This window comes from Petaurus breviceps, unplaced genomic scaffold (genome assembly GCF_028583685.1).
Source record: "Petaurus breviceps papuanus isolate PSGF00001 unplaced genomic scaffold, PetGlider_PUasm1.0 226, whole genome shotgun sequence".
Classification (NCBI taxonomy): domain Eukaryota; kingdom Metazoa; phylum Chordata; class Mammalia; order Diprotodontia; family Petauridae; genus Petaurus; species Petaurus breviceps.
The window spans coordinates 1,742,039-1,753,880 of NW_027185890.1; the positions used below are offsets into that span (position 1 = coordinate 1,742,039).

General features: G+C 38.3%; 1 protein-coding gene across 1 annotated transcript in view; it reads right to left on the reverse strand.

Annotated features, from left to right (window-relative positions):
- Window positions 1-11,842, reverse strand: part of ITGA2 (integrin subunit alpha 2) — a 166,011-nt gene that overhangs the window by 123,905 nt on the left and 30,264 nt on the right. The window contains exon 2 of the mRNA XM_069095292.1: window positions 8,607-8,727. Coding sequence (XP_068951393.1) covers window positions 8,607-8,727 — 121 coding nt within the window. The remainder of the gene's footprint in view (window positions 1-8,606; window positions 8,728-11,842) is intronic.

Consider the following 11,842-nt stretch of genomic DNA (forward strand, 5'->3'; position numbering starts at 1 on the left):
GATAGATAGATAGATAGATAGATAGATAGATAGATAGATAGATAGATGGCACAAGTGAGTTGAATGTAAAGGGATGATACTTAAAAAATAAAATTAAGGTGTAAGAGAGGAATATATTGGGAGAAGGAGAAAGGGAGAGAGAGAATGGGGCAAACTATCTTACATAAAAGAAGCAAGAAAAGGTTTCACAATGGAGGGGAAGAGGGGAGAGGCAAGAGGGAATGAGTGAATCTTACTCTCATTGGATTTGGCTTAAGGAGGGAATAACATACACAATAAATTAGGTATCTTACCCTACAGGAAAGTAAGGGGCAAGGGGAAAAGAGATATGATGATAAGACAAGATGATGAAGGGAGGGCAGATTAATGGAGGGGGTAGTTAGAAGCAAACACTTTTGCAAAGGGACAGGGTCAAAGGAGAAAATAGAATAAGTGGGGAATGAGATAGGATGGAGGAAAATATAGTCTTTCACAACATGACCATTATGGAAGTGTTTTGCATAATTACCCATGTATATCGAATTGCTCACCTTCTCAATGAGGGTGTGTGGGTAGGGAAGAAAGGAGAGAATTTGTAACTCAAAAGTTTTAAAAACAAATGTTAAAAATTGTTTTTACATGCAACTGGGTAATAAGATATACAGGAAATGGGATATAGAAATCTATCTTGCCCTATAAGAAAGTAAGGGGGAAGGGTTGATAAGGGGGTGTGATAAAAAGGGAGAGCAGACTGGGGAAAAGGGTAATCAATATATGCCATCTTGGGATGGGGGGAGGGAGAGATAGGGAGAAAATTAGGAACTCAAAATCTTGTGGAAATGAATGTTGAAACTAAAAACTAATTAATTAATAAAGAAATTAAAAAGTAAAAAAAAAAAAGAGTATCCCTTAATAAATTTCTTTTGGACAGGTAAAAAAAGAGGATTTACCTAATGGTTCCACAAAACAATATTAGAATATGTTCAAAAGATTAGAGGAAAATGTAAAATATCTAGTATAAAAACATCTGATCTGGAAAACAGATTGATTGAGGAGAGACAATTTAAAAATCATCTGTCTCCATGAATATCATAACTAAAAAATACACCCAAATATCACATTTTAAGAAGTCATAAATAAAAACTTCTCCAAATTGCTAAAACCATTAATCAAAGTCAAAATAGGAAGAATCTGCAGTCAGCTCTGGTGGAGAGAGGGGAGGGGTGGAGAAACCCACAGGAAAAAAAAAATCTTGAGGTCCCAAGTCAAAGAAAAACACTGCAAATAGCCAGAAAGAAAAATTCAAGTACCCAAAGAATTACAACCAGCATCACACAAGTTCACCCTTTGATACAATATGCCAGTCTTGGGTATATAATCCAAATAGATAAAACAAAGAATGAAAACATCAATAAGAACAAAATATTTATATAAACATTTTGTTGTTATTGTTATTGTAGCCAAGAACTGGGAACTAAGTGGGTACTCATCAGTTTGGGAATAGCTGAACAAATCATATTATATAAATGTAAATGGAATATTACTGCACTCTGAGAAGTGACACAAAGAATGGATTCAGATAAACTCAGGAAGACATATGATTGATGGAGAGTCAAATGAGCAGAAGTAATAGAACAATTTATGTAATGGCTACAGAATTGCAGAGAAAAATAACTTTAAAAGACTTAAAACATTGATCAATGCAAAGACTACCTGTGACTCAGATGGATGACCAGTGATGAAGCATTCTACCCACCTCTTGTCAGAAAGGTGATAGACTAGGGGAACAGTCCTGAAAAATAGGTCTCATCAGGATCCTCTGCCCCTGAGGTCCCTTCCTCCTGAGGAACTCCTCTTAGAGCTTCTATTTAAAGAGGGTTGCCCAGGCAAGTAATCCCTTCATTTACTAACTGGCTGTGTGCCTCTGGACTTTTCCAACATGCCCCACCCAACACAGTGGGTACCTTCTTGTCTCCCCACCTCTGTATGTAGTCTTCACCCATTAGATTATAAACTCCTTAAGGGCAGAGTCTGTCTTTCTCTTTTGTATTTGTATTCCCAGAATAGTGCCTAGCACAAATGTTTTTTCATTGACTGAGCACTGGATAGAAGGAAGGAAGGAAAGAAGGAAGGAATGAAGGGAGGAAGGAAAGAAATTGTTCTTAAATGCTTATTATGTTCCAGGCAATATGCTAAGCAATAAGGATGCAAGTAAAAATAAGGATAGTCTCTGTTGGTTAGTTTTGCTGATATTTTTTCTTCTTCTTTGTTATGAGGAAAATCAAGGAAGTATACACTGGGAAATGTAGGTGTTATAAAAACAACCAATCTTAACAAAAAATTTATTTTAAAAAATAAAAATGAAATTTAAAAAATGTGTTACAGCAACACTTCCACAGTGATTAATAGTAGAATATAATGTAATATTATAAAGCTGAAGGACTAAGAGACCTGTATGGAAACTGGGCAGAGGGAACCTATGCATTCACCAACTTTCAGATATCTTGAAGTAGGTGTCAAGTTGACATTTAAACTCAATGCATCCAAAATGGAATGAATTATCTTTAGCCCTAAACCCTCCCCACCTCCTACCCTCCCTATTACTGTAGAGAGCAACACCATCTCCCCATTCCCTGGGCTTACAACCTAGTAATAATCCTGGATTCTTCACTATCTCTTACCCCTCATATCCAACCTATTGCCAAGACTTGGCAATTTCACCTCTGCAACCTCTCTCAAATATACCCTCTTCTCTTCTCTCCCCTTCTTCTGCTGGGGAGCAGGGGGGCCGCCAACATTATCTCTCCTTGATCTAATTAATTCATTCTCCTCCATTCAGCAACCAAAGTGATCTTCCTAAAGCAAAGATCCAATCATGTTACCCCTTGGTAAGTTGCATAAACTCCAATGTGTTCCTATTGCTTAAAGGGTCAAATAAAAATGTCCTATTTGCTATTCAAAGCCCTTTATAAACAACCAAGTCCTCTCCTACTTTCCCAGTCTTCTTACACCCTATTTCCTTACATGTAGTCCTCAATCCAGTGACATTGGCCTCCTGGCTACTCCATGAACATGATACTCCATCACCACTTGACTCTGGATATTTTCCCTTGTGGTTTCCAATGCCTCTTCCACCCTGGCTGTCTCCGAAGTTCCCTTTAAATTCCAACTGAAATCCCATCTTCTATTGGAAGTCATCTCCAACCTCTTAATTCAAGCGGCTCTCCTCTGTTAATTATCTCCAATGGATATTGTTCACTTTGTATATATGTGTTTGAAGGTTGTCTCCCTCATGATATTGTAATTCCTTAGGGGCAAGGACTGTTTTTTTGCTCTTTTTATATCCCTACCGCTTTGCAAAGTTCCTGGCATATAGTAGGTGCTCAATAAATATTTGCTGATTCATTGATTGATCAAGGCAAAAGAAAGAAAACAAAATTAGTAGGTGAAGAAAGTGGATAGAGAGGAGAAGGGAAGAAGAGAAGCATTATATCAGTTGCTAATGAATGAAAAAAGAGACTTTTTTTTAAAAAAAAGTAGTCTAAAAGGAAAAAAAGATCAACATTCCATTTTTATTCATAGAATTTTTAATAGAAACCTGTGAAACATCCATTGTGTACTCAGATACAAGTTAATAAGTTCCTCAAGGATGGTTAATGTTCACAGAGTCCCTCCCCATACCTACTACTGCCCCAGCTAACATGAAGATAAAAGGACCATAAATTAGGAGTGGAGGATGGTCCAGTGCTAGCAAGAAAAACAAATGGTCTTATATTTCAGAGTTTGCAGTGGTTTTCCTTCAGCATCAACATTATGAAGACTGCTTCTCCTAATGCCAGGCCATTAATGCTTTGATAATAAATTCCATGGACACTTAAGTATTTTCAAACAAACAATCAAAAAACCTCTTTGGTAATTAGGGGATTTTATGATACAATGAGTCCTCAATGAACCACCAGTAGAGTGACTTGCACATAGTAGGCACTTAATTAGATAGTCATTAGAATTTGTTGAACTATAGCACTCAGACAATGAGTTTTTTGGTGAACCTTCTAGGCATCACAGTCATTTTAAATCAAATTTTGTATATATATAAAAAAAAAACTTTCTAAAGTATATTGATTCATTTATAGCCATAGCAAGCACAGAATAATAACATAGCTGATTTTTATTTGTTGTTTAAGGATTCTTGTTCAGGTACAGCTTGGCCTAGATGGCTTCTGAAGTCCTTTCTAACTAGTATTCTATATGAGGGGATCAGCACCTGCATCAGTATCATGAGTGGAAATAAAAGGACAGACTAAGGAGGCAGAACTAGAGGCAGATCTGACAAAACTTGGCAACTGATTGGATATGCGATTGAGGAAAAAGGAAGAGTCAGAGATAACTTTCAGGTTGTAAACCAAATGACTGGATGACAGTGCTCTAAACAAAAATAGAAATATGTGGAGAATGAGAAAGTGTGTTGGGAAAGAAAATGATTTCCATTTTAGACATGTTAAAATTGAGATGCGAATGGGACATCCAGGTAGACATCTAGATTTATAGATATTAGTTTCTGTTCGACTGCTTGATTGAAAGCATAATACAAGCAAAGAATAATGAGAAAGGTTTAGAAGGTAACTAAAGTCTGGCATATAATTTATGTTTTCCACTTAAATAGTATAAAATCCATCTGTTGTTCAGAGAGTATTAAAGAGTTTAAAGGTATATTAATGCCTCAATTAATGAAAAAAGATATATTTCAACAGTATACTTTATCAGAAGCATCATAACCATAGGAAAGAAATTATATAGCAGGGATATTTGGTCCAGTACCCTGGAAAAGAAATGTTATATGTGAAAAAAATAATCAAATTCTAAGTAAAATAAGGTCAAATGAAAATAAAATGTTAATTTGGAAGTCTTAAGGGAGAACAATAGGAAATGACTGACCTTAGGACAGAAAAAGATTGGCATGTACATTGGCATTTGAGGAGCTAATTTCATACCTTATAAATACACCCCTTCTTTGCAAAGCTAACTAAGGTTGCATAACTGCAGATACTATCAGAATTGGTTGATGAGTAGGTTAGTTTTGGTGCACAGTTTTTTGACAGCAAGGAAGATTTGTTTGGCCCACAGAGCCGTGGTTGAGGGTACAAGGAGTTCTAAGTACTGAAAAACATTTCCTAACTTTTACTAGACCAGTAGTGGGGAACCTGTGGCCTCAAGGCCACATGAGACCCTCTAAGTCCTCAAGTGTGTCCCTTTGACTGAATCCAAACTTCACAGAACAAATCCAGAGCCATATTTGAGGACTGTGTGACTTTAAGGAAGTTTCTTAACCTATCTGGCTTTATTTTACTAATCTATAAAATAAGGGGGTTGGACTAAATAGTTTCTGAGTCCCTTCGAGACAGAGTCTTCCTTCAACTATACCATTCTTCTTCCCCTATTCTTTGTTAGGGGATCAAGGACAGCCCCTGCTATCTCATTTACACTACCAATCTGCTTAGCAAACTTTCCTTGTTTATGAAATAAAGGCAACTTTCAGTAAAGCGCCGGCCAAATGAGCCCAAAGTTCCAAAAATAAACTTTTACTATAATAGGATCCTTGTCAGTGAAGAAGGCCATTGGTCTTCCAGGTAAATTGGATTCCAAGCTTGAACATTTGAGGAATTTTCACAAATAAGGCTTGGTAAAAGAGGTCACTTCTATAATAACTAATCCAGGGTTTGTGTGTTTTACAAGTTGAAGCAACAGCATTAATTAACCGATACTTCTTGGTATTGTCTTGGATTTTAGCAACCACATGCAAGTGTGATTACTTTTACTTCTAATCCTGAAACTAGACCTATCCAATGCAAAATATAAACATTCAAGAATGTTGAGCAGGCAATGTCATTGTAATTAGAACTGGCATTACAGTCAAAGAGTCCACTATTTAAAGTAGAGTAAACTTCAACCAGTGAATGATCTTTTCAATCCTATTCCCTAAGCACACTATTAGGGCATCTACTTTCCATTTCAAATCAGTAGGTTCAGTGGAAATCTTACATGAATGGCTTTCAGGATTTTTTAAATGGAAAATATAAGCCACAAAATGGGGCTATGTATTTTCCTCTATACAGGACTCTCAATACTCGAATGAATCTGTGATGTATTTAATTTGGGAGTTCTCTTCAATGATGCAAATTGCAACTCATTCCTGACCACCTATCCTGTGCATCTCATCCATGAGTTCCCAGAAGTTCACCACAGGGGATCCAGCCATTTACTGTCCACAGGCCTTCTTTGATTCCTCCTGACCTCAAGAGGGTACCAGCAGAGTTCTCTGGCCATTAACCTGTCATCTTCTCTTTTTGTTTCACAGCTCCTTGACAACATCCTTTTCTCTTGCTCTTCAGGGTTACTTGTTGGTTTTAATGTGTTATCACTACTAACACCCACCACACAGCTTTATATTACCCTATATTCATTTTTAGTCCTTCACTGACATACAGCAACATGCACCTCTAAAATGTTTGTATTAAAAAAGATGGATTTTGGCTGTTAGGAGAAGCTTGGTGAAGAAGGTGGGAGGGTGTCATTAAAAGTGCGTTATAATTTCCCAAAAACAATCCTAGCCATTCTATTCCTTTTCCACTCTGGGCCAAGCTCATTAACTACCTCTCATTATCTACCTCTAATCTGTCCAAGACATATGTATCTATAAATATAGATGTATAGTTGTTTCTAGAAAAAAAGCTCTATAGAGTATTTAGATGAATCTTGAAATCTAAGCAACAGTCATTCTTCATCCCTTTAGGACTTGCTGTGTGCATGTCAGGCCAAACTCCTCTGAAAGATGACACATCTTTCCTAGAAAGCTCTGCACTTAGCTTCTGGGGCTTGATGAAATCAACAAAATGTCACCTGAAAACAGAAGCATCTGGAGGATCTCACCATCTGCTTGGAGTTATTCCTCTCCTCATCCTGGCCTTTACACTAATTCTCCTCCATCACACTGGTAAACACTTGGTGAGTGTGTCATTTTTGTTGGTTAGTGGTTCAGTCATGTCTGATTCTTTGTGACCCCATTTGGGATTTTCTTTGCAAAGATATTGGAGTAGTTTGCCATTTTCTTCTCCAGTGCATTTTACAGATGAGGAAAGAGGGCAAACAGGGGTAAATTACTTGCCCAGGGTCACACAGTAATTGTCTGAGGTTGGATTTGAACTGACTACTGACTGCAAGGCCAGTGCTGTATTTACTATGCCACCCATTTGCCCCTTTGGTGAGTGTATATGTCCCTGTTTTATGCCTTGCCTTATTTTCTTAACAAGGGTTATTCTGTTACATCTTCTAAGGAATGCTGAATGATCTTAATATATGGGTGGGAGACACCTTGAAAAAATACTATAGGGTGGTATTTTGTTCTTCCAATTAAAATGATTTTTCACACCCAACAATCATTATAATGGTATCTTATATTCTCTAAAGGGCAGAGGGATAAAAGAGACTCCCTATCTTTTCCCATTAAGATGCTTACTATAAAAAGGAGAGACTCTTGTTTTCTTCATATAATCCTCACCCAAAGAAGCTCCTACATACTTGGAGCCCAGGAAGAAACTTTGTGTTTCATTGGAAAGTGAGGCCTCTTTGCAACATTTTGCATGGGTACAATAGAACTTAGATGTTTACCACTGGGCTTTGACATTCACTCCAAAATTATAATTGAGAAAGAAAGGTATGCTGTGAGTAAAGGTGGTAAATGGGGAACATATGTAAGTCTATCCAGATGGAATCTGAAGAGGAAAGGGGAAAGAAATGAGCATTTATATGGTACCTCCTATGTGCCAGGCATTTTTTACAAATACTATTTCATTTGATTCTTATAACAACCCTGTGAGGTAAGTACTGCTAACTCCAATTTACAGGTGAGGAAACTTAGGGAAGCAGAGGTTAAGTGACTTGACCAGGGTCACATAGTTAGTAAGTGTCTGAGACCATATTTGAACACAGGTCTTCCTGACTCTAGACCCAGCACTCTATCTGCTGTACCACTGGCTGCCTCCCACCAGTTAGTATTTTAGCACATATAAAAGGACCATTTGGATTCAGCATTCCAGGAGTTCTACCTCTCAACACTTTCTTTTCAATGGTCAGATAAAAAAAAATCTTAAGATGTCATTAGAACATCAATCGTCAGAAGAAGAAATAGGTATACACACATTATCCCTATACTTCAAGTGGTGAAATGTTTAAATTATTACAAACTTACCATGGCAATCATTGGATGATTCTCTTTTTTTAAAAGATGTCAATAGCATTACACTGCCTCACTTATTTGATATTAAACATTAAATGGTTCATATTTACATAGGCTTTAATACTTGTAAAACACTTTACATACATTATCCAATTTGATAACTCAAAAATAAAAACAAAAAAAGGTTAACTTACCTGTTAATAGGGCTTCCTTTTTAACCCACAAAAGAAATTATAGTGTGGTTGTTCAAAATTTATTATCATATTTATCAAAATGAGTCAATGATTTAAGGAAAACAGAAATGGAAGGGTAACAATCTTAATAAACTGTATGAATGAGAACATCTGTCTGTATTTCTTCAGCTGCAATCACAAAGTAATTAACATTTTCTTACCAGTTGCCGTTGGTATTTACAAACTGTTGTACTGCATATCCAAATTGCTCAGTTGAAGGACCATCAAATATTTTTGCTTCCAGGAGACCAATGTTGTATGCAGCAGAATAATTTAGAAGGGCTATTAAGAGGAAGAAAATTACATTGCTATAATTGTAGATATGGGTAGAATTTGGGGGCAGATTTTTTCAAAATGTACAACTATAAAAGTTAATTAGAAAAACACAATTCTTTCCTCACCAGTATTCACTACCTTAAGTGAATAACCTCAAAAAGCAATCCTTCTTTATCCTTCATTGGGTCAGCAATTGCATATTCAGGTTTTTATTTGTTTGTTTGGGGGGAGGGAGAGCATGCTAGGCTTATGATTCATCAATGTGGGGAACTATCTGGCTGGGAACCTCCATTAACCATGCAGATCAGCAATTCATTTGTAACTCATGCTTTCACATTGTTGCCTGGGGTCATTGAGAAATAGTAACATAACTTGCCCAGGGTCACATATTTTCTGTGTTAAAGGCAAGATCTGAACCCAAGTCTTAGGGACTTCAGGCTTTCTAACTATCTACCCACTCCATTAAGCTTCCTCTCATTCTTTTTTGCTTTTTGGTATAAAGCCTCTGATGTATTTGCTACCAGACAGTCTCAGAGAGCTGCCTGCTGTACAAACTGAGGAAGGATGCAAAGAGAGCTTCATATAATGCTGTGACAAACCTTAGGGATAACCTTTTATAAGACAGTCATGAAAAGTCAGGAATGCTCATCAAGGCAATAACTAATCCAGACTCCATAAGACAGAAGATAAAGCATTTCTCCCATCTCCTGACACAGAGGTGATGTAAGGTGATGTACATTCTAAGTGTAGAATGAGATACACAGGAGCGGATCCGGCTTCCACCTTCCCCAATCAATGTAAAAAAGGGACTCTAAACAAACTTTGGAGCTGCAGAACCCACAAAATGACACAGAGAAGCTAACCTCCCACTGAGAGCAGACTGGCAGGCCAGCAGGAATTGGCCAGTGCAGCGCACTGGGAGCCAATCCCAGGCCCGTCATGAGCCAGAGGTTTTATCCCCAGGACAGCAGGAGGGACTCCAGATCAGCAGCAGCTGTGGCCATTTCCAGAATTATCAACATGGATGCGAAGGACAAAGTGAGAGGTCAGTGCAGTCTGGACATTGGGACCCAGTAAGAGGGAGTGTGTAGGCTTTTGCCCTCGGGGCCAGAAGTTGATGAGACACTGGGCCAGCACAGTCAGCCAGCGTCACCTGGCAGCTTCAGCTCCTGGCCTGCAGAGTGTAGGGGACCACACGACCAGTCTGAGGGGTAATTGTTCTTGCTTTAACCTGCTTGGATCTGGATTGCAGTCTAGGGTAGAGGTCCTAGGGTGTGTGTCCAGCTTGCCACAACCTGTGGAGGCCTTAGAGAGGGCACCCATCTAATACCTCTAGCAGCTGAGAAAACCCCAGCGTTTGGGACAAAAGCTCCCCTGTCTGGTGGCAGAGTCCTACTGTGGCAAAAAGCCCAGGGGTCAAGTGACTGAGGGGCGACATGACCGGGCAAAGGAAACAAAGCAGACAGAAGATTCCAACATTACACTCCTATTTTGGGGACAAAAAGTAGCAAAGCATTGAACAGGAGGAAGACAGTGAAGTCAGAACTCCTGCAGCAAAAGCTTCAAAGGAAAATACAAGCTGGTTATAGGCCATAGAGGACCTTAAGAAGCAGATAAGAGAAGTGGAGGAAAAATTGGGAAGAGAAATGAGAACGATACAAGAAAATTACGAAATGAGAGTCAACAACCTGACTAAGGAAAATAACACCTTAAAAAACGGACTAACTCAAATGGTAAAAGAGGCTCAAAAAGGCAATGAGGAGAAGAATGCCTTAAAAAGCTGAATCTGCCAGATGGAAAAAGAATCTCAAAAGCCCACTGAGGAGAATCATTGCTTCAGAATTCTATTGGAGCAAATGGAAGCTAATGACTTTATGAGAAATCAAGATGCTGTTAAACAGATCCAAACAGTTAACGAAAGAATAGAAGGCAATATGAAATATCTCATGGAAAAAACCATTGACCTGGAAAACAGATACAGGAGAGATAATTTTAAAATTATTGGACTAACTGAAAGCCATGATCAAAGTAAGAACCTAGAAATCATCCTCCAGGAAGTTCTCAAAGAAAACTGCTCTGATGTTTTAGAATCAGAGGGCAAGGGGCGGCGAAGTAGCACAGCAAGTAAGAGCACCGGCCCCAGAGTCAGGATGACCTGGGATCGAATCTGGGCTCAGACACTTAGCACCCACCCAGAAACACCTGGCTGTGTAACCTTGAGCAAGTTACTTAACCCCAATTGCTTAAAATAAAAGAATCATAGGGCAAAATAGAGGTTGAAAGATTCCACTGATCACCTCCTGAAAAAGATCCCAAAAAGAAAACTCCTAGGAATATTATAGCCAGGTTCCGGAATTCCCAGATTAAAGAAAGAATATTACAAGCAGCCAGGAAGAAACAATTTGAATATTGTGCAAACACAATCAGGATAACCCAGGATCTGGCAGCTTCTACACTGAGGGATGGAAGGATTTGGAATATGATATTCTGGAGATCAAAGGAGCTGGGATTAAAACCAAGAATCACCTACCCAGCAAAACTGAGTATCATGTTTCAGGGGAAAATATGGTCATTTGGTGGAATAGAGGACTTTCAAGCATTCAGGGAAAAGAAATCATAAGGAACTTATCAAAGTTGAACTATTAACATTCCTACATGGAAAAACAATAATTGTAACTGATGAAACTTTTCTCAGTATGAAAATAATTGAAGGGAATAGAAAAAAAATGTATATATATAGACATATATATGTCTATATATGAGGGTATATGGGTATATGAATACATATGTGAATGTGTATATGTATGTTTACAGTTATGCATGGATAGAGGGCACAGGACCAGTTTAATAGGAGGGGATAATACTTAAAAGGTGAAATTAAGAGGTGAGAGGAATATAATGAGAGGAGATGGGGAGAGACAGAATGGGGTAAACTATCTCATACAGAAGAGGCAAGGGAAAATGGTTACAATGGAGGGGAGGAATAGGAAGGCAAAAGGGAATGGGTCAACCTTATTCCCATTGAATTTGGCTTGGGGAGGGAATTAAATACACACTAAATAAGGTATCTCACCCTCCAGGAGGGTAGGGGGGGAGGGGGATGAGAGGGGGGGATGATGGA